General features: G+C 42.0%; 4 protein-coding genes across 5 annotated transcripts in view; 3 read left to right on the top strand and 1 right to left on the bottom strand.

Moving 5' to 3' along the window:
* The first annotated feature begins 24 nt into the window (after window positions 1–24).
* LOC109853595 (alkyldihydroxyacetonephosphate synthase) lies at window positions 25–6,171 on the top strand. Of its 2 annotated transcripts, none has more exons than XM_020425864.1 (6): window positions 25–256; window positions 1,055–1,144; window positions 3,255–3,535; window positions 4,176–4,464; window positions 4,611–4,920; window positions 5,118–6,171. In XM_020425864.1, the coding sequence occupies exons 1-6, from the start codon at window positions 171–173 to the stop codon at window positions 5,889–5,891; spliced, it is 1,830 nt and encodes a 609-aa protein (XP_020281453.1). In that variant the 5' UTR covers window positions 25–170; the 3' UTR covers window positions 5,892–6,171. The 2 variants fall into 2 exon arrangements, with proteins under 2 accessions (XP_020281453.1, XP_020281461.1); XM_020425872.1 differs by lacking the exon at window positions 25–256 and adding an exon at window positions 714–798.
* Window positions 6,172–6,383: 212 nt separating this feature from the next.
* Window positions 6,384–15,489, bottom strand: LOC109853624 (TATA-binding protein-associated factor 172). The gene is made up of 15 exons (XM_020425927.1): window positions 15,306–15,489; window positions 14,573–14,624; window positions 14,071–14,318; window positions 13,596–13,945; window positions 13,082–13,436; window positions 12,366–12,997; window positions 11,522–12,288; window positions 10,859–11,420; window positions 10,452–10,749; window positions 10,068–10,363; window positions 9,671–9,984; window positions 8,806–9,556; window positions 8,432–8,698; window positions 7,660–8,301; window positions 6,384–7,558 (listed from the first exon to the last, which is right to left on the bottom strand). Exons 2-15 carry the CDS (start codon window positions 14,581–14,583, stop codon window positions 7,337–7,339), a joined length of 5,715 nt encoding a protein of 1,904 aa, XP_020281516.1. The 5' UTR covers window positions 14,584–14,624; window positions 15,306–15,489; the 3' UTR covers window positions 6,384–7,336.
* A 430-nt stretch (window positions 15,490–15,919) lies between these two features.
* LOC109854143 (MIP18 family protein CG30152) lies at window positions 15,920–17,368 on the top strand. The gene is made up of 3 exons (XM_020426971.1): window positions 15,920–16,404; window positions 16,681–16,944; window positions 17,035–17,368. Exons 1-3 carry the CDS (start codon window positions 16,206–16,208, stop codon window positions 17,133–17,135), a joined length of 564 nt encoding a protein of 187 aa, XP_020282560.1. The 5' UTR covers window positions 15,920–16,205; the 3' UTR covers window positions 17,136–17,368.
* A 169-nt stretch (window positions 17,369–17,537) lies between these two features.
* The window catches only part of LOC109854152 (dynein beta chain, ciliary-like), a 28,665-nt gene continuing 24,286 nt past the window's right edge, over window positions 17,538–21,916 (top strand). The window contains exons 1-6 of the mRNA XM_020426982.1: window positions 17,538–18,091; window positions 18,381–18,505; window positions 20,131–20,331; window positions 20,790–21,049; window positions 21,193–21,485; window positions 21,582–21,849. Coding sequence (XP_020282571.1) covers window positions 18,421–18,505; window positions 20,131–20,331; window positions 20,790–21,049; window positions 21,193–21,485; window positions 21,582–21,849 — 1,107 coding nt within the window. The 5' untranslated portion in view covers window positions 17,538–18,091; window positions 18,381–18,420. The remainder of the gene's footprint in view (window positions 18,092–18,380; window positions 18,506–20,130; window positions 20,332–20,789; window positions 21,050–21,192; window positions 21,486–21,581; window positions 21,850–21,916) is intronic.

Raw genomic sequence — 21,916 nt, 5'->3', positions numbered from 1 at the left:
CTCTATCGATTTAAATTTGGTTTGCCGGTGCGCCGCGTGTCAATAGCAAACGCAGAGCCGTCGCTCGCGCGTTACCAGCCCGCATTTAAGGGAGAATCCGAATTCTTATCACGCGCGGATATTTAAAGCTTTGCGTGGTATTCGGGCCCGGGTGCGTGCGAGAGGTGAACATGCACGAGCGAGGGAAAAAACACGAGACGGAAACGGCGCACGCGGGCGAGCCGATCAAATTCGAGAGCGCCGTCCCGAAAATCAGGTCAGTTCTTCCCGGCGAAGTTTCTTCTTCGTCGCGTTCTCTTTCTCTCTTCTCTCCCCCGTAAGTAACAGCGGACGACGCGCGTGTATACACGATGCGCACGTATTCTCGGATATACAATGTCGCTCTCTCGTGTATACACGCACGAAGAGATGTCCTCTCGTATGTGGGTGCGTGTGTGTGTGTGTGGGTGGGTGGTTGTGTGCGATTGCGCGCGGGGAATTGTGCCGGCGCGTTGTGCAGCACAGCAGCCCCGTGCGTGAGTCGCGTGGCGTTTAATTGCGCTAACGACCACACCTCTTGTCGCGTGCTTTTATCTGTAAGAAAAAAAAAAAAAACTATGGTTTATGACTCACCAACCCACGCTCGCGCCGCGTAACTAGGCTTTATTTGTACATAAGTACTAGGTATATCTCATCGCGCTTTATCAACGTGACTTGCTCTCAATATCGCGACGTGTCGAGCGATAAGGGGATGCTCGTCCCCGGGACGACCTGCGCGCATCTCGAAATCCGTCGCAAGCTTTTACGTTCCGCGACGCGGTGGGTAACAAGCGATTGAATCGGACGCGGCGGCGAACAAAGTCGGCGAATGAAAAAAAGCGATTCGCCGATTGCGAGACCATCAACGGTCACGTGAGAAAAAAACGCGCGCCGAGATAAATTTGAAACCCGATTTGAATTCCTTGGTCCTATAAAAGGACACGATTTTCGAAAATTGGAAAATTGTTTTATCAATTTCGGGATGTTTGTGTGAAAATTTAACTGACAAATGTTTTTTTGTTTTTTGATGTTGAAGGCAGCAATTGCTGAGATGGAACGGCTGGGGCTACAAGGACTCCGGATTTCGTATAAACGACAAAAATTTGATAGAATTTACCGGGAACAGGTGAGTTCTTTTGTTAAATCTGCGCGAATTATTGCCGGAAATACTATTTTGCAAGAGCGAAATGTGCGAAATTACGTTTAGCGAAATTAAGTTGGTCGGAGACTCGTTCATTTCACGATCTGGCGACAACTTTACGAATTATCTCGTAGTTATTTTTAACGCGTTTGTAATTGCTAACCAATTACTTCTCGTTTTGTTATTATCATCATCATCATCAGTTTGTCTGATGAGGAAAACGCATTGTGTTTATTCCCATAAACAGATAAATTAAAACGTTTTGATTCCCCCCCCCCCCCCAGATCTATTGCCTCCGTATGTGAGTTTTTATGATTATATAATTGTATTGATAATAATATCGGAGTACGCAAAAGATCAATTGACGTAAAGATCTGGTAAAGAACTGGTACGCTGTAAATATTTAAATTTCCTCGTTCTTTTGTGTGTATTTATTTGAATAATTACACATATTGACCGTCTCGCTATTTAAAAACGTGTTGTCCGAGCGTGTAACAATTTCTTTAACAATTTTTCATTCGGAGGCGTTACGCGATCTCTCTGAATAATTTTGTCATCAATCATTTCAGTGATTATGATCGAGAGTTTTTGAAAATATGCAAATTCTTTTTACGAACAGAATCGTTTCTTTCAAAATGAGAAACATACCTAAAATGTTGTTTACTCCGGACGAAACATCTCGATATGATGACGCACAGAGTAAAAAAATAAATTTTAATAAATCTACATAAGAAAGTAAATTTTTAATCCACATGTGAGCGATTTTTAATGCGTTTGTAAATTTCATTCCGTTTGACGTCAGTTTTTTTAAATTATAATTGCAATAGAAATTAGCATAGAACAAACGCAAATGTTTGTAGCGCGATTGAAAGTGTAGCGCGAATCAAAAACGAGGAGATTGATCAGAACCGATCAGAGAACAGATTTCGATCTTGTACTTGCGATTTTCAGAATATAAACCAAATGTCAATAATAATTAAATTAAAAAATAATAAATAAAACTAAAGTAGCGTGTAAAAATATATGTAATTGTGTTGTTACATGTGTTGTTGATCAGTATATGTATCTTTTATATATATAACTTATTTTATTGTGTTTGCACAGATGTGTTATTACAGTCGGAAAATATTTGGCTAATGTAAACTTGCGTTTGTAAAACGGACTGTGACATACAAATACCATATGCATAATTTATGCGCATAAAAACTTATCAGTTGCGTATCTCATAATGATAATACTAATATGAGCGAAATAATGATCCCTTTCATGTGCGCGTGTTGTCGCAAACCAGACGTTTACTTGAAGATATTATGGTTTTTGCGAAGAAGTAAAACTCACAGTTTTTAAATATAAACAAGCGCGTATTACAACAAGCAATCTTTGTATCACATGTGGACAGTGCGCGACGTCTGACTATGAGTTGCGTGCAGCGCAATAGCATGAAATTTATATTACACGCAAAATAGCTACGAAATTACGTCACAAGCGATTGTTTAGTTTGTTAGAGTTTTTGTAATCAAATGAATATTACGGATTTTCCGTTCTTCTTTCCGAAATTACAAGCGCAAAAAAAAATGTTATCTTATCGATTATATTACGCTTTGAGTTTTTATGCAGATTACACATTCAACATTAATTCAATATCTCAAAAACGCTGATGTTAAGATTCATAGCCTCGCTCGAGTGCGGGACCGCGGTAACAAATTTATCTGTATTTATCAGCGCCTGTAATAAAAAAAAAAAAAAAACAGTAGACTAGATATATTGCACATTTTAATACAAATTTATTAATTGCAAGTTTACTCTCAGTTTGTTTTTTTACAGTTTGTATCTCGTGATAAAATGTTCAGTCTTGAGATACGAGATGCAGATAAGTTGGTTTTTTTTGTATATGTTGAATATTTTACATACAAAAAAGATGAAAAATTCAAGAATACGAAATTTTTATAATTTAAAAACTTAATTTGATATACTGTATGTGCATTGCTTTACATGTTTAAAAAGAAAATAAAAAACGAAATCTCAAGCACGTGTTGATAAAAGTCAATTGCTTTTTTAAATCGTTTTATCACCGTCATATAATTTTGCAATGCAGATATCCAATTGGAAACCTGGAACTTCCGTACTTCACCAAGTGGTGCGAAGAGGTATTCGACGTGTCGTGGGACTCGAAAGCACCGATTCGAAACTTGCCGACAGATTTTCCAGATCCTATCCTTTCGCCGGACTTGCTGAAAACGATCCAGGACTTGAATATTGATTATTCGACGGACGGTCTCGATCGTTTGTTCCGGGCGCACGGCCACACGTTGCGAGAAATTTATCTACTGAAACACAGTACTTACGAAAGGATACCGGACATCGTCTTGTGGCCAAGTAAGTTGAAAAAAAAAAAAAAAAAAAAACTATTTAAATTTTTATTCAAAATTTTCTTTATACTATTTCTTCTTCGGGCTATTCAAAAAAAAAGAAAATAATGATAACTTTTATCGCATACGTACAAAATAAAAAGTTGAACTATGTAACGTAGCTTAATTCATTACATCGCGCGAAGCTACCTTTCAAACAGAGCAACTTGAATAATAAATCGTCGCGGTGCGCAACAGAGGTCTTTCGCGGAAATAATTCATTCGATATATCACCCATGTGTGCATATAACAAGTGCAATCGATAAGGTCTGGTTTACGCATTTCGCAGTAGTTAGGCCTGTGCCGGAACACCGATAAAACCATTAGAAAAACCATTAGAATATCAATGATTCTGTTCCTTAATGATATGTTCACTTAAAATCCGAACACTTTTGTTTCCTTCTCTCACTGCTTGTCTCATAATATAATTTTTGCTTCGAGAAAATATCTCCTCTGCGTACAGATCTATTGCGCCATATTATAACAATTTCAGCGTATGTTTTTTTTTTTTTTCGATTCTGTATCTTCACAACAAAAATTCTATTTTTTCGACTATGTAAATTTTTCTTCATTACATATTCATATTTTCATTACATTCATATTTTCAGAATGTCACAACGACGTTGTTGCAATAGTCAATATATGCGCAAATTACGGAATCGTGTGCATACCGTTCGGCGGTGGTACGAGCGTGAGCCGTGCGACTTATTGTTCTCCGGAAGAACGCCGAACGATAATATCGTTGGACACGTCACAAATGAATCGGATATTATGGATAGACGGAGACAATTTGTTGATATGCTGCGAGTCGGGCATAATCGGTCAGGACTTGGAGCGTCAGCTCCGTCTTCACGGATTTACATGCGGACACGAGCCCGACTCTCATGAATTTTCCAGGTACACAAAAGCGGCGTATTTTTTTTTTTCTCTCGTCTTTCTCCGACATCGCCGACGCGAGTGTCAATATTTGAACAAAAAAAAAAGGGAATCTCTCACGAGACATTTGTAAATACACGGAGATTGAAAATGACGTCGTATCTTAGTTTAGGCGGTTGGGTGGCGACCAGAGCGAGCGGCATGAAGAAGAATACGTACGGTAACATCGAGGACCTGGTCGTCCGAGTGCGTATGGTCACCGGACGAACGGAGGACCCGGTTATCACGCTGGAAAGGAACAGTCTGGTGCCCCGCGCGTCTTGCGGTCCGGATTTCGATCACGTGATTCTTGGCAGCGAAGGAACCCTGGGCGTTGTCACGGAAGTCGTGCTGAAGATACGGCCGCTACCGCGGATCGTGAAGTACGGCAGTATCGTGTTCCCGAATTTTCAGAGTGGCGTTCAGGCGTTGCGAGAGGTGTGTATCCATCGCGTTTTGCTTTCTCATTATTACGTTTAACATTCTGTCGACAAAAACGACGCATTTCTTGCTCATATGGCAGTTATCTAATGTCAAGACGAAAATAGCCACTTTTGCGGTGAATAAACAATTTTTAATTCAAGAGAGAGAGAGTAGGTAGGGCTTTTAACAAGTTGTGTCATAAATATGCATAGGTTGCGAAAGAACGATGCCAGCCGGCCAGCATACGCTTGATGGACAACGAACAGTTCCAAATGGGACAAACATTACGTCCAGAATCGGGCTGGGGCGGTTTGATACTGCAAGGACTCAAACAGATATACATCACTAGAATAAAAGGTTTCCGATGGGATCAGATGTGCGTGGCCACGTTGTTGATAGAGGGCGACGTGGCGGCGGACGTCACGGCTCAGGAACGAAAAATCTACAAAATAGCCGAAAAGTACGGCGGCATTCCGGCGGGCGAGACGAACGGCGAACGCGGATACATGTTAACGTTCGTGATAGCGTACATCCGTGACTTGGGGATCGAATACGGCGTGTTGGCGGAATCGTTCGAGACGTCCGTTCCTTGGAACCGCACGTTGTCGCTGTGCAGAAATGTAAAGTCACGCATAGTCAGGGATTGTCACGCGCGCGGTATTCGCAAGTATCTTGTTTCCTGCCGCGTCACGCAAACCTACGACGCGGGCTGCTGCATCTACTTCTATATGGCGATCAACTACTTGGGCGTGAAGAATCCCGTGGAGACTTACGAGGAGATCGAGCACGCGGCGCGCGAGGAGATACTCGCCAACGGCGGATCTCTGTCGCATCATCACGGTGTGGGAAAGATACGAGCGTCGTTTTATCCCGAAGCGGTCGGAGACGCGGGTGTTGCCCTTTATCGTGCGACCAAAGCTCATTTAGATCCGCATAACATATTTGCAACGGGCAATCTCGTATCGGAGTATAAATCAAAATTGTAAATCTCCACGCGTCACGTGTGAGCGCCACTTTTGGGACATCATAGAAAATTTATCTCGCGCCTCGTTAATGATATTTGTCAGTGATATTTGTATTACATTAGATGCTACGCATTGTGTGGCATCTTGTGTGCAACCTTTTATTGACTTACTTGTTAGTAACAAAATACTGGCAAATATCGTTAACAAATTTCTAGTGTTCAAAAAAAAGCTGATTTTTTTAAATTACTAAGAATGCGCGCACGAGTGGCGTATGTAAAAAAAAAAAAAAAAAAACTACGTAGAGAAAGATGACGAGTGTGAGAAACAATTGGTTACTGTCTTTTATTGACTCGTCACGATGGTATAGAAAAAGAGAGACTAGTTATACATAAATAATAATTACGCACCACGGTGTCGTTTGGTACAAACGGAAAATTTATAATAATATATTATTTATATATATATATATATATATATATATATATATATCGCGCGGTATTTGTATAAATTATTATAAACTAAACAAAAACACACGTTTACAGAAAAATATCTTAATTCTATTTCTATTTATATAATTATTTAATTATCGTACCGGTGTTCGAGTTGGGTACGATGTGTGTGTGTGTACGTGTATGTGTGTCATTTTCCTTGTGTTAACTCTTAAAGCTATTTGATCTCTCGTTGCAATCATATTGAACAATGACATTTAAAATTCAAATGTAACGAGTGACGATCTTACTCGAGATCCTCGTGTTCGTTTTTCTTTTCCAAGTGCGCGCTCGCACGATATAATTTATTTTCAATATGGCTGCATAAAGAAACTCGGACGCTTGCTACAAACGTGTTTACTCGAATGTAGCAGATTAGTTAACGTACTGATTAATTAGTTAACTCTCTAAACAGGTGCGACTGATTTTCTGATGCAAAAATTACGTAAGTGGTAATCTCATTATTATTCCATTAACCATTAACTGTTGACTGTCACGCGTTAGAAAATTATGAAAATCTGCATAAAATGTTTGCTTTATACGTAAAAAAAAATTCTTTTTGTAAATATATAAATTATTAACGAGGAGATGGAAATATTGTTTTCTGAGACAAAAGTCCTAATGCAAAAGTGGCGAGGCTAAAATTTGTAAATTACATGCGATTAAAGGTTACACAAATTATACACCCCGCGTTCAAAATATGTGTATAAAATAAATATAAATACCCTGTATATATATATAATAAAAGTGTAATAAAAAATTACAGTTAATGGCGGCGTTACGAAGTCTCAATCGAAAACTTCACGTGTGGCAGTCAACATGTTAAAAAATAAATCGGAATAATCTTACAATTTCCAAGATTATTACTGCACAACTATGAGTTAACAAACCGGACTTTCTAAAATTGTGTTCACTCGATAGCACTAACTTCCAGCTACGTGGACTTACCAGATTCTAAATCTATAATTCAATGTTTTATCAAGGAGCGTACTTAGTGTTTCTACTATCAGCCTTCAGAGTGAACAAAAATGAGTCGAGATCGTATTCGTCGTCGTATTGCTGTTGTTCCCAGAGTTCAGGCAGAATGTCCAACACCGCACGGCTGATCCCCGGCACGCCGGGAATCTTCGTTAAACCAGTATCGTCGTAATTGTCCGATTTCTTCTCTTTACCATTGTCCAAGGAGAACAAATCCAACAACTGTGTAGAGACAGTACATCAATTATATATCTCGCAAGTTAGTTGACAAGTTAGACGATACAAGAAAAAGAAAAAAAAAAACATCTATCGCTCTCAATTACCTGATCAGTAGCCATGGTCTCAAGAGACGCGTTCTCCGTCGATATTATTGTGTTTGCGGTAACGAGCTTGAACTTTTGCAGTCCCATAATTTTCTCCTCCACTGTCGATCTGGTGATCAAGCGGTATACGTTGACCACTTTCTTCTGGCCTATACGATGCGCGCGATCCATCGCTTGGAGGTCTTTCATCGGATTCCAGTCATGTTCGACAAATATAACCGTGTCCGCTCCTGTTAGATTTAATCCGAGACCACCGACTTGGGTGGTCAAAAGGAGAACGTCTATCGACGGATCGGCATTGAAGCGCGTTACGACAGAGTGCCTCTGTGCCGCGGGCACACTGCCGTCTAGACGGAGATAAGTCACCGTCGGCAGATGTGTGCGAAGCAAATCCTTCTCTACGATATCCAGCATTGCTTTCAATTGGCAGAAAATCAAAGCGCGGTGCTGACTGACCAATTGTTGTTCCTGAGAAGTGTTGTCCATGGTGTAGTTCGCGGTGGCGGAAGAGGAGTTGCTGCGAGCCTGCTGTTGCTGTTGTCCGATACCGCAGTCCAACAACAATTGCTTCAAAGCGGGCAACTTGGCGCCGTGTTCGATATCCTTCAAAGTTGTCTGTTGCTGCTTTAATATGTCATTTACCTAAAAATATCACATTGGAAACACGCGATAGAAAATTTAACGCTCGACAGAAAAGAAACAAATTTTAGACACACACACACTAATCTTCTATGCATATATTTCTTTCGTATCTCTTTTTCTAAATACGTACCGTTTGATACAACGGATGTTGTTGACTCAACACCAACTTGGGATGATTGCACACATTACGTAAGTAGCGTAACGCCTCAAATACGTGACCGGTTTGACTATTCGAAGATGAAGGATCGGGAGAAAGAATAGCCGAATGACGAGAGCGGAAATCTTCATAAAGCATACGTTGTATGGGTGACAAATCGCAGTAATAATCTTGGGTAATTTTAGGCGGAAGATCCTGCAATACGTCTTCCTTATTTCGTCTCAACAAAAATGGCAACACCTGTAAATACAAAAATTTTTATGTATTTTTCATGCAATTCACCTGATAAAATGAACGTTTTGTAAATAATAATAAAAAAAAAAAAAAAAACATTTAACGTAAATTACTTGTCTGTGAAGAGCTTCCATTGCTAAGGCACCTGCCTCTTGTTCTTTTGGTCCTGCCTTCGGCTCTCGGCAGGCTAAGATGGGACGGGAAAATCTGGCAGCAAACTGTTTCTCGCTACCGAGAAAACCGGGCATAAGAAAGTCAAATAACGACCACAATTCAAGCACATCGTTTTGCACAGGTGTGCCAGACAATACGAGTCTGTGATTGGCGTGAAGTCGCTTTGCGGCTTTGGCGTTCTTTGTTTTCCCGTTCTTTATCACATGGCCCTCGTCGAGCACACAGTAATTCCACTGATGTCCTTCGAAGAACTCGATGTCTTTTCGCACGATGTCGTAGCTCGCGACTACGAGTCTGTAACGTGGTATACGAGGGCGCAGCTTCTCGCGCTCCTGAGGCGTCCCGGCGTACTGAATAACTGACAAATCCCGCGCTTTGAAGAACTTTTCCGCTTCGTAAACCCAGTGACCGGTGAGAGTCGGCGGACACACCACCAGACTAGACTGTGCCTGCGGATTGCGATGGTGATCCAGTGCAAGTATGCACATAGTCTGAAGCGTCTTTCCGAGTCCCATGTCGTCGCACAAGACTCCGTGAAGGTGGTAACGATTCAAGAAGTTGAGCCAGTTCAGACCCTGACGTTGATAAGAGCGCAACTCCGCGGCTACGGGAATCGGTAGATCCGTGTCTGGTATATTACGGGGATTCATAAGTTGGTCCAAGAATTTTCGCTCTTGCTCCTTTTCTTGCCTGTAATGTTGTTATATTACGTACACAAAAGAATCATTCGAATAAACAAAATTTTCAAAGAAATATCTCGTAAATCATCAGCAAACGCTCGTATAAACTATATGAATAACGTACACCAATTCCGGTGGGTCGGCGATTGCGCCAGGATCAAGCGGTAATAACTGCACAAGCGTGGCAAAAGTTGCGCTACACACTAGTCTCACGGCTTGATTTTGATCGCTCATGCGTCCAAGTAGAGGTACCATGAAGAGCACGGCGTACGGTACAACTTGCACGCCCAAGCTCTCAACGATACACGTCAGAGCTTCCGCCGCTCCCTGACGTACGGAATCGACCTTGTTCGGCGCAACTATACCCGAAGAACATCTTTTCTCCCCGCCAGTTGCATCCAAGAGCGGTATGACGCTGCGTATTACATGCACCATTGTCTGAAAAATATAATTTTCTTGTTGTTGTTTTTTTTTTTTCATTTATGTCGAGACAAGCCAATTGATAAAGTTTGAACATTTACTTTCTCTGTATTTAGAGTAGCCAAGGTAGCTATACATCGCGAAGCCATGTGCCTGACAGCTTTGTACGGGTGTGTTAACAAATTGCACAAACGCGGCATACAGTCGAGTGCGGGTGGTAGCAGAGATTTGTCCAAACTCGGCGCCATGATCTCCAACACTTGCAAAGCGAAGATCAATTGATTTCCCTCCTCTTCTTGTATCTTGTCCTGCCAGTCCGTGTCTTTCAGAACTCTCGGTAAAATCAGATCCCACAACTCGGGCAAACGAACGGGTAATGTGACACCAAACAAAGTAGCTGTAAACAAAAACACGAGAAACGGAAGTCAGAGTGTGTTAAACACGCAAATTTTAAATAATTATAAAGCCAAGTAACCGTTGCGCACCTATAGCTGTTAGTGCCAGTGTAGCTCCGCGGCGGCGCATTCTAGAGGCTTTGGCTTCCGGTTCTTCACAAGCGAGAAGCTCTTCCAGAGGAATGTCGGTCAGCGGCGGCCTGCCCGGACCCCTGCTACCGCCAGGTCCGGTACCCGTGCGATTATAAGCTATTCTCTCGGCGTGCTTTTGCCTGTTATTCAGAGTGAGTATGCCGTCGAAAGCTTCGCTCTCGCAAGTGGAATACAACGTAACCCGTGGTGTAAATTCAACGTCGGAACAGAGGAATATACAGAGATTATTGCAAATCTGCAACGTATATATAATTTACTTATAAAGTGCTGAAATACCCAAATAATTCGGAAAATATCATATACGTATTTTTGTGTAAACAATTTTGTTTATTTCTCGCGCAAACCTTTTTGTTCGGAGAGGGCTTTCTGTCCACACAAAGATCGATGAGATAAGCCAAGTGTTTTGCGGCCAGTTTCTGAAGTTCCTCATTTTCTTCCCGTTTAATAGATTCCATTAGCGGCTTAACTAACGGATTGAGCGGCTCGGGAGGCTGAGGAAGACAATGTAACATCGCGGCAGCACCAGCGAGCGCGGCCGTCGACATAATGTGCAACGCTTGCTGTTGAGCCGCCGTCATGGCCGCACCGGCGTCCAACGCTCGTCTTCTCTCTTCTAAGCTCTCTATCAATTTGGGTTTTAATTTAATAGGTATTTGATTGCTGCTGGTATTTCCAGCTCCACTTGTACCAGTTCCTCCGGCGCAAAGGGAATTAATCGTTTTCCCAACGAGTGTCTGAATCTGATCGAGAGTCAACACGCCAGCTAACTCCACGTTATCTGGCACTAACAATTTATAATGCTTCAAAGTTGCGATATAATCGCGACTTTCGTGCAGCAATCGAGTGAAGGAGGCCGCGATTTCGTCGTAATACATACACTCGTTCAAACAAGCCAACAGTCTGTCCCTTTAAAAAATAAAAACCGCATTTCTCGTTAATACAAAGCGTATTTCATTTTTTTTTTTTTTTTTTGTATGATTTTAATGCTAATTGCATATACTTCGCACCTGAGAATATCCGGTATCGTGGGCGGCTTTATAGGACTCACAGTCGCCCACTGGGACATCGTAAGTCCCACGACGGTACGTTGTAGCGCCGAACGCGAATTGAGATGCGCTAGTAACACCTTGGCGTAACAAAGCGCTGGACTAGGCACGTCCGGTGGATAAATGACACCCGGGGCGGGCTGTACAACGTAGTGCGACAACAAACCCAACATGCGAGACGATCTACAGCGAGCCTGAACTACGTTTGCTTTTCGCACATTGAGCGGCACTGTTTCGACCCCACCGATAAACACTTTCAGCTCGGACAACGACTTCGGGCTCACGTTATTATTCCCGCCATTACCGGCGTCCTGCGCGTCACAATAAGCGACCGTTTGATTATTTTTCGTGCCCTTGGTGGGATTAACGACCGTCATCAATAGATTCGGATTAAATGGCACATTTTCCGGCTGCATGGCGAGGCAGAGCCACGTGCTGACGTGAGGACACGCCGCGTGAAGCAACAATTCGAGATCACTGCGTACGACTAGATTCTCCCAGACACGCTCGGCCACGTCTTGTATCGCGGTGATGTGTTCGATCAGCACACACTGAAACACGTGTCGCAAAGCCTCTTGCAATACCAATCCACCGCCTAGGCCCCACCGTTCCTTTTTGTCTTCTCTGTGATCGCCGTCATCTCCGGTCAGAGTTTGCAATGTTTGCAGCGTGGCCTTGCGCACGCTCGAACTTGAATGGCTGAGAAATGGCCACAACCGTGGCAACACCTGAAAAACATTAATCAATCGTTAACTTCAAAGTTTCTCCGAAATCGTTAACACACAAATCGCATGAAATGCAATACCTGTGATAACGGTTGAGGTGTTAAGCAAGCGCGTGCTGCGGGCAACGAGAGTATCGCGGCCAACAAACCCATAAAACTATTGCAGGCCGCGGCGAGGTCGTCTTGTTCCTTCAACAATTCCCACAAGCGTATCACTATTACTTCGAGTTCCGCTGGTTTTAGTAATCGTGGAAGAACGTGAGCCACTGGTATAAGCGCGCTCGCGGCAGCAGCGCCCACGTCGTCCACATCGTCAGACAATCCTTGCATCAAAGCGGGAAATACTATCGGCAACATCTCGTCCAATAAATCATCTCGCACCGCCAGTAAATATTTCAGGGCGAGAAATGCACCGTGTCTGGCTTCCCACTCGTTGTGCTTCAAGAGTTTCAACACCACAGAAACTATTCCGAATAGCACGTCGTTGTTATCTTGGCAGTTTGTGTCATGTTGTCTGCTTGGTATCAATTTGAAAAGCGAGCCCAATGCCTGAGCGCACGTCTCTCGTACCGGCGCAACGACCTGATCAGAAACGAAGTCACCGAAACGATCGAGTCCCAATACACACAGTAGTCGCAAAGCGACATCAACTATCCACTCGTAATGGTTTTCCTCCATTTCATCCAACGTTTGATCTCTGGACTTGCCCGCTCCTGTGTATAATTTTTTAGTTAATAAAAAGAAAACCTATTTAAGAAAAAAACAAAATCTAAAAACGTTAATAAGATTCGCGTCACCTTCTCCATGAAGTTTCAAGAGTTCTCGCAAAGCTGTAGCCGCTCCATGACGCACCTCCCATTTCTGACTGAACAAATCCTGACGAAGAATTTCCACGAAGGATTCCAACGGCCAGTCTACGACAGAATCTGGCCAACATCCAGTTCCATCTGGCACTCCGCCCGTTTGTTCGCTGGATGCGTTGTATTTGGATCCCGTTTCTGACGAGATCGTTTCCTCTATTTTCGACTTTTTTATCGGCGGTTCACAAGTATTGCTACCGGGCGACTGCACGCCCATCGAATTCGTATGCTCGTCGTTAGCGCGATGATCGTCGGGATCGCGTGATCGCTGCTTCGATACCGACTGACGTGCCTACACATTGATGGAAATAATTAAATTTGCAAACTTTCCGATTATAAAAAGTAATACTAAATATTTTCCGAGTCTTTAATATTTGCTAAAGTAGACAATAACTCCAAGAAAACATTAGAATGGTTGTATAGTTATTTAAAAAAAAAATTGCAATAATACTTTGCGCTTTGCTCTGTTCATTTCTCTTCTGCTTAAACCACTCGATTGGTTTAGAGTTTCGCCAATGGGTACTGTGGCGGTTTGTGATGATGTTTGTACAACTGGAGTAAGATCCTCGGCAGTAAACAGATCAGCAGTGTCGATTAAACGCGGATGAAAACCCAGCTTCGCAACTAGTTTCTCATGTTGATTGGGAACTGACAGTTGGTCCCCTTCTATTATGGTCAGATCATACTCGCTACCTTCCGAGCCGGTTAGATGTGAACTTTGAGCTAATATTTTGTCCATATCAAAAGACTCCAAACTTAACTTAGTAGTGGACGCTCTACGTTTTGTTGTTTCTGATTCCTCTGTTACAATTGAAAAAAAAATTAACTTTTATAAATATGTTAGTCTTTAAATTTTATCATACATTATACACAATATTACAATTAAAACTATCCAAGTAGTAAATATTTCTTTTTTTTTTGTATACCTGTGGAAATCTCTTTTTTTATGGGTTCTGGATTCCAGGGCGGAACTTGAGTAAGTATAGCTTGCACAGCATGAGCCGCTGACACTCGAGTGTCCCATTGTGTGGATTTCAGTAAGATAGAAACCCTCGCCAACAAATGATGCAAATCATGAGGATGCAATCTCTGCGCTTCTCCCAGCTGTTGCGCAGCTGCTCTTTTCGTTACTGCGTTCGTTCCGGTTTCCAACAATATAAACAATCTATCCAATCTACGGAAATAAATTTGATGTTGTGTAACATTACATAAAATGCAAATTATTGAAAAAGTAAAACTGAGATTTCTCTAAAAAAAAAAAAAAGTATGCTTATATAAGTATTTTTACTTAATACGCATAACAAAATTACATAAAGTATTTACACGAACGTAATCAATATTTTCTATTAAAAATATATGTATCAATTTTTCAATATATATAGTTTATGTATATATTTGGAAAAAAGTATAATGTCATTAACAAATTACCTTGATGTCATGATGTATGATAGTGCTGAGAGTAGAAGAGCTTATAAAAAACCTTAAATCAAAATAATAATAGAGTTACAACTGTTTTATTTTTTTGAAATTAAAAAAAAAAAAAAAAAAAAAAAAAAAAAAAAAAAAACACAATATTGTGTAAAACCATATTAACTCTGACATAAATAAACACCAATGTGTGTCAAAAAAAAAAAAGTCCTTTTCCTTCGAAAATATTCGAGCGGATATAAATTTAAAACTTCATATTGTGAAAACAATTTTTTAAAATAAAATTATCATTCTTTGATACGCACTAGCGCTGATACCGTAACGTGAGAGAGAAGGGATCCGCAAATTTATCTTCCGCAACGGAGAAGGGAGAAAGAAGAAAGTTACAGGAAATGATTATTAATGAGCGTAAACAGCAAGAGCGCGAACGCGAATCCGCGGAGATAAAGTACGCGAGAGAGAGAAAAAGAGAAAGGGGGTGGAGATATGCTCGGAGAACGGATCGGACACGGCCTGTCTCGCATTTCGGAGCGCGTTGCGCAATTTCGCCGCAAACAAGGAGAATCGGCGACGCACGGGAATCACCACGTGCTGCGATCGCGAGCCGCGACGATCCGATCCGAGGCGAGGACGCGCCAGCGAGAAGAGACTCGCGGCGCGTCGGTTCAAGCGCAATATGGACATGAAACGCGCGAGTTCTGTTCACCGACGACGAGACGGCGGGAGTCTCTACCTGGATTTTCGTTGAAACGGTTCGGACGACACGATCACGGCCTCAGCCAACCTGCATCGCTAATTCCCACCGTGTCCGGCAAAGAAAAGTCACATCACGTCGCGCATAAAACAAAACTACGTTCGCGGTTGTCAAATATCTCGGAGAGAGACCCATCTTACAAGCATCACATTTATACTGACAGCCATATTGCTCGGGAACCTGAATTTTGTCCCCTGGTTTTCTCCTCATTGGCCAACGCGTTGGCACGTCATCCAACGACCGTCCAATCGACGCTCCTCCCCCGTTCGATAAACATTTTTCCCCTCGGGCGTTGCGATTGTCCGCAGATTGGTTCCGACCACGAACGTGGCTAATTGCAGACGGACGTTCTTCGTCTACGTTGAATTTTCGCGACGCTTTCGCGCGCCATTTTGCACCGACCAATGGGCGAGCGTTGCGTCGAGCATCGATTACGACGCGTCCAATAAACGCGCGCGACGCATCGCCGCGAAATCGCTGCCTAATTTCTTATCTCAAAGCTACTTTTTCCTAGGGGAAAACTTCGGCGAGCGCATCTTGAAGATCGACAACGGCCAACGCCAGGTGGCGTTCGAGCGTTACAATTTATTGGTATTTTAGTTGTGTCATCTTCCGGAGGGCCGGAGGTCATCGAGTCATACGTACACAGATAACCCTTGACGCGTTCATTGAAGCTTGAAAATTATCGTCAAGTCATCGATGTCGAACCAAAAAATTATTTTTTTTTAGAACAGAAGATAATCGCACAATCTCTCCCGAAGAAGGTCCCAGTTTTTTTTTTTCTCTCACTGGACGTTGACCGCTCGCGCAGGTGTGAGAGTTTTGGCACTTCGCACGCGTTTCGTCATTAAGCCGCCGACTTGCGGATGATGTAATGTCATGCTGTCACTTTTCCCGTTGCTATCGCTAATAAACATGCAACATGTTGCGTCCTTTTTTCGAAAGTTATCAATCGGCGACAAGATAAAGGATGGCGTACTGCCGCCGGTAAGAGTCATGGGAACGGCGGAGGATCTGACGAAGAATCAGAACATTCTGACACTAAAAACGGATACCGAATTAAAAGAATCCGTTTACGGCAAGTTGCCCCCCTATTTGTGTGTTGTATCGGTCCATCTTTTTCGGATATTGCCCGATCTCGTCAAGATGGTGCGACATTGCAAATGACCTATGAACCGTATACACGTATTTGTGTTTTATCGAGACGTTTCTAAGTTCGCTTTGTCTTTTTGAAATACAAAGATAAATGTGTTAGAAAACATTTTATATACGTATTAGCAAATATTAGCCGAATTAATGCGTACAGGTTTTCGTTTTGCAACGTCATTGGTAACGTGTTCATTCGTTTTTTCAGACCTATTGAGGACAATCAAGGATCCGGAAAAGCCACAAACTTTGGAACAACTGGACGTTGTCTATGAAGACTGCGTGAACATTTGTCCCAGCACACCGGTGGGAATTCCTGTAATTCGTGTGGAGTTTAATCCAACAGTGCCTCACTGCTCGTTGGCAACTCTCATAGGACTGTGCATCCGTGTCAAATTGGAACGTCTCTTGATGGCCTCGTTTAAATTGGACATCTACATAAAATCAGGCGCACACGCCACAGAGGAAGAAAGTACGTATTGTAGATCTCAATGTTCTCTCCTTGCAACAACATTGACACGCAGCTTGTCAAGGTTTTAATTGCGCATTAAAAAATTCACAGTTAACAAGCAAATCAACGACAAGGAACGCATAGCTGCCGCGATGGAAAATCCAAATTTGAGAGACTTGGTGGAGAAGTGCATACTCGAGGAGGACTACTAGCTTTTGTACAGGATTTATATTATTGAACATGCGTGCTGCTGTTCGTGTCATATTTTTAATGAGTAAAAGAAATTTTAATTGTACTCTAATCCATATACTGTAAATACACATTGTTTATATATGCGAGGTGATCATCAGAACATTTCCATCTTATTGCAACAATTGCGAGCTTGCCTCTCCTCAAATTTATATTATCGATTGAACAGGTTGTACAATTTTGTATAAAAAAAAAACAAAAAAGAAAAAAAATGTAGACGTAACACACGTGCGAAACGTGAAAGACGCTTGTAAAGAGAAACTATTAAAATTTTATGCTTTCGTCACAAACATGTTTCGGTTTTGCGATTTCAATTATTTATTTCTAAACTTCTACTTGCGTCAATATTTAATTACGTCAATCAGTTTTGAAATTCCTCTTGAATCTTCTTCCTCTTCGTCCTCCTTCCTTTTTCTTTGAGTTTCCTTATAATAATATTCTAGAAAAATGAATGAATCACTGAATTACACGCGTTACACCGTACGGATATCTGCACCACGAAGTACCGAGGCGCGTTCGAATCGAACGTACGAACGCGAGGAATAACGTGGAATTAAAAAATCGCCTAGTGGAATTACGACCGCGAGTGATTTACGAAATGCGCGCATAGTACGTCAGCGATCAAAACTTGCGGTGCGGAGGTTTCTATAAGTTTCTACCACTTCTGTCTGATGACTGTACCGAATCACATTCGCGTCGCGTGGCGTCAGCCGTCAAGTTGAATCCCAGTCGAGTCTCGGGCAGCTCGAGTCGCGGATCGTGCAGAGTACTGCGTCAGAATTTTCTCTCTCTCGCGTGCGTTTGAAAGTTCGAGAAAAAAAAAAAAAAAAACAAGTCGCGCAAATCGACTTTCTGTGAATGCAACAATAAGTGATTTGTTTCGAAAGTGATAGAGTCGTCCACGAGCTTCAAAAGTTTTGTAAGTCTACCACAAAATTCTCTCTCTCTCAGTCGTAAAAATAATTAATTAAAGTTGAAGATAACTGCAAACTGTTTTTTAATGAAAAATGTCACATTTGTAAATTCGTCACTCGGGAAGTGAATATCCGTTTTACGTCCATCCGTGGATTAATTGTTAATATTTAAATATGTGTGTGTGTGTGTGTGTGAAATAATTGAAGATTAGAACACATTTGTACAACAATCAAAGATCTCAGTTGTGTTTTAAAAAAAGTAATAATATTATACACGGTGTACATTCTTTCCAGTCATCAAGATACGAAATTACCATAAAATCGACCGAACGGGATGGGCCCCAACTTGTTTTCCACATTTTTGCTAGTTCTCTTGTGCGGTTTCTCACACGCCAGTCCACTGCGTGAGGATCTCTACGGTAAAACACATCAATGTTAAACAAATATACACAGTAAAATAAATATATCAAATAATTCTTTAACGCTTCAAATAACACATCACGAGGCGAACTTTTATAAGAAACACGCTTGCAATATTTTTTCTCTTCGTGAAAACTTAGTCACGAGAAAAAATTTTCTCGCACTCTTCTAATTAAAATACATATCAGAAAAACAAATAAGTTTATTATTCAACAACTCGCGTTCCAAGGTGAATAGGTCAATTCGATAGACGTTGCATTTTCATGCAATACCAGACATGCGATGCAAGTCAGTCAAATCGGAGCGAACGCTGAAAAAATGTTGCAACACAGATTCCAACGATCTCTGTTTGAAGACGGACAATAAAAATGGAAATATATATATTTGAGATAAAAAAAAAAATTAATTAATTCACTCTTTGAATTCTCTTTGATCGAGCGCAACCGTGAAAAAAAAAAAAAGAAAAAAAAAACAGTCGATGTTTCGACATCGGTAGTTTTACTGAGTATAAAAATTAAAAACTCAGGATACGCTCGGTTTACCGCAAATCAATGAGAACGACGTGAGTCAGTTTACGTATGAAAAGAAAACCTAAGAAAAACCTATTACAGTTTGTACAGTCTGGAAAGTACAATAGATTATCATCGAATACACACAGTTCCCATTACTGCGCGGTGCTTAGCGAGATCGATCGACTGTTCTTCCCCGCTCGAATGAAAAAAAAAAAAAAAAAAGACGAGCCTACTTCTTTCACAACTATCACTAATGCTATGCGCGAGTCTGCGCGGTAGTATTTTTATATATATATACACGTAATTAATTCTAGAGAAAGATTAACGAAAGCCGTCGCGCGCATCTGTAATTTTCCAGACGCGTTTATCGATTGTCTCTATCGATCGGCGCGATCGCGTGAATTATTAATTATATGGAAAAAGAAAAAATTCCTTATTGTGACAAAGATTAATATGTTCGTAAATAATTGTTAAACGGCGATTCGCGAGGATGTTTAATGTTATAAAGTTATATAAAATATTATATAAAAAATAGGATGAGTTTTTTTTTTATAATCTCCCAGTAACCGCGGACAAATTAAAAAAATAATTAGATTCGTGAATATCGCAATCGTGAATGAGCAATTTTCAATGTTCTAAATGTTTTCAAATATGTTACGGTATATATTTATTTTTAATATTTTTGTTGTTCTTAAAAAATTTATTTTTGTAACAATTAGCTCCTAACTTCAACGTGTCCGATCATCAGGACATTTACCTTAAAATCTCGCGTTCTGTAAATGTATTTCAAAAACCTACCGTGTATATACCGCGTGAAATTAATATCGTTATCATTCGCAAGAATGCTGTGCGATATCCTACGCGCGAGAAAAAAAAAAAGTGTGCGTTCTAGGTCAGAAACTCGCTAACGGGCGCGTCTGATAGGTGCGCGGGTCGTTCATCGATTGGCATCAACAATCCGAGCCGGACTTTTCCTCGTGTTGTTGTTGTTGTTCTTTTTCTTCTTCTTCTTCTTCCCCCTCGGTACTTTGCAACGCGTTCACGCACGTTATTCACGAGCGATATGCAAAGTATAATGTACGAAGTATATAGCCTCGTTTTTCTTGATGCAGAAGGCAGCGCCTGCAAACTGGAGAACGGCAAGACGGGCGTGTGCAAGAAGATACACGACTGCCCGTCCAGACTGAAAGAGGTGATAGCCGGCAAAAGAAACTCAGAATCGAGCGGTCGATGCAGTTTTCAGGGTGACATAGAAATCGTCTGCTGTCATCTCAACATCACAGAAAAAATAGGGCTTCGGCCGGCGGAAATAGGTACGTAACGCACGCGTTTCTCTGACAAGATCGTCATATATTAATCCTTTTTATTTATACTTTTATTTTAATAATTATGTATTCACTTCGATCGTTTACTTTAACATCCGCTAGCGCGCGATTTTTTATGTACATCGTTGTATTTACATGCGCGCTCGTATAGATGTCAGCGATGTAATTTGGTTTAATTAATGTGTTTATCCACCGACTAGTTTAATGTATTGTACCACGTCTGTACGAGTGTCTTTAAGCCGCTACATGCGCGCGGACACTCATACAAGCGCAAAGGTCGTACAACGATTTCCGAGAATTTCTTTAAATAAGCGGCCTTGAGGTGAAGACGCGCGCGGTGACGTAATATCAATCGTCACGACTCCGTAAATTTGTATGAGTCGATTCCGCGTTGTCGCGCGATCGATCCGAACGCGATAACAAATCCTTGCGCGACGAATTTTCAGCCTGTCGGCAATACGAAGAGAACGAGATCGACAAGGGAAGAAACGACATCGTGTTCCACATTTACGGCGGAACGGCGGCCGAGTCCGGGGAATTCCCGTATATGGTGGCGCTGGGTTACGAGAACCGAAACAAGGACGACGACGCTGACAACAACACCGAGCCAATTAAGTACGAGTGCGGCGGCACGTTGATCTCGTCCCAGCACGTACTGACCGCCGCTCACTGTGTGAACAATGTCGACAAGAAGGTGCCAATAGAGGTAATTAACAGCTTCAGGTTTAAGGTCGTGAGTCATCGCGACCGATGATTCTTAAAAAGACGACAGCGTCTCGAGTCGATTTAAATAGATTCGAGAAGAACTAAGGACTAGAATTGATAATCTTTCTCTTTTGCGCTTCCCAGGTGAGAATCGGCAGCGAGGATCTGAAGAGCGGGAACGCCACGCAACGAATTCCAATCGGCGACGCGATCTTGCATCCGCAATACAAGCGCAGCACGAATTACAACGACGTGGCTATCCTGAAGCTGAGCTCGCCCGTGCGCATGGAGAAAAACGTGAGGCCGATCTGCATCGAAACCAAGTCCGTGTCCGCTGCGGACGTATCGTCAAACGTGTCGCTTATCGTGATCGGTTGGGGTTCGACCAGTTTCGGCGCGGAAACTAGCAGCAGACTGTTGAAGACGCCGAGTCTCAGGTAAACAGAACAGAATCTGAAAACAAAAACTGTTTTTATTTTGTTATTTGCAAAACGACAATACGGGATAATTGAACCTTACGTTTTGTGTTCCAGTTTCGTCGATAGAGAATCGTGTGCGAAGTCGTACGAGGACTTTGCCAAATTGCCGCGCGGCATAGACGAGAACATGCTGTGCGTGCTGGACACCAACGTCACGAGACGAGCGGACGCTTGCGGAGGTGACAGCGGCGGACCCTTGTTGATGCTCGCCGGTTCCAATCACAGAATCGTGGGGGTCACGGCGTTCGGATATCCCTGCGGAGGACCCATACCGAGCATTTACACCGCGGTTCATTCCTATTTGGAGTGGATCGAGAGAGAAGTCTGGCCGGAAATGATAGAAGACGAAAAGCCGTCGACATCCGTCTTCAAAATATCCGCTTCAATTA

The sequence above is a fragment of the Pseudomyrmex gracilis genome, unplaced genomic scaffold, assembly GCF_002006095.1.
Source record: "Pseudomyrmex gracilis isolate BER0280 unplaced genomic scaffold, ASM200609v1 scaffold_2, whole genome shotgun sequence".
Lineage (NCBI taxonomy): Eukaryota > Metazoa > Arthropoda > Insecta > Hymenoptera > Formicidae > Pseudomyrmex > Pseudomyrmex gracilis.
The sequence above is the reverse complement of the archived record's forward strand: the minus strand, read 5'-3'. Positions and strand labels throughout refer to the sequence as shown.

What these genes read in the sequence shown, in the direction of transcription:
- LOC109853624 (XM_020425927.1), bottom strand. An exon ending in ACTGGCACTAACAGCTATAG is followed by an intron (nt 10,364 to 10,451) that starts GTGCGCAACGGT and finishes TTTTGTTTACAG; the next exon opens with CTACTTTGTTTGGTGTCACA. An exon ending in AACATCCGTTGTATCAAACG is followed by an intron (nt 8,302 to 8,431) that starts GTACGTATTTAG and finishes TGATATTTTTAG; the next exon opens with GTAAATGACATATTAAAGCA.
- LOC109854143 (XM_020426971.1), top strand. Translation starts at nt 16,206, where the DNA reads ATGCTGTCACTTTTCCCGTTGCTATCGCTAATAAACATGCAACATGTT. An exon ending in ATTAAAAGAATCCGTTTACG is followed by an intron (nt 16,405 to 16,680) that starts GCAAGTTGCCCC and finishes TCGTTTTTTCAG; the next exon opens with ACCTATTGAGGACAATCAAG. An exon ending in ACACGCCACAGAGGAAGAAA is followed by an intron (nt 16,945 to 17,034) that starts GTACGTATTGTA and finishes AAAAATTCACAG; the next exon opens with TTAACAAGCAAATCAACGAC.
- LOC109853595 (XM_020425864.1), top strand. Translation starts at nt 171, where the DNA reads ATGCACGAGCGAGGGAAAAAACACGAGACGGAAACGGCGCACGCGGGC. An exon ending in AGCGCCGTCCCGAAAATCAG is followed by an intron (nt 257 to 1,054) that starts GTCAGTTCTTCC and finishes TTGATGTTGAAG; the next exon opens with GCAGCAATTGCTGAGATGGA. An exon ending in GACTCTCATGAATTTTCCAG is followed by an intron (nt 4,465 to 4,610) that starts GTACACAAAAGC and finishes GTCGTATCTTAG; the next exon opens with TTTAGGCGGTTGGGTGGCGA.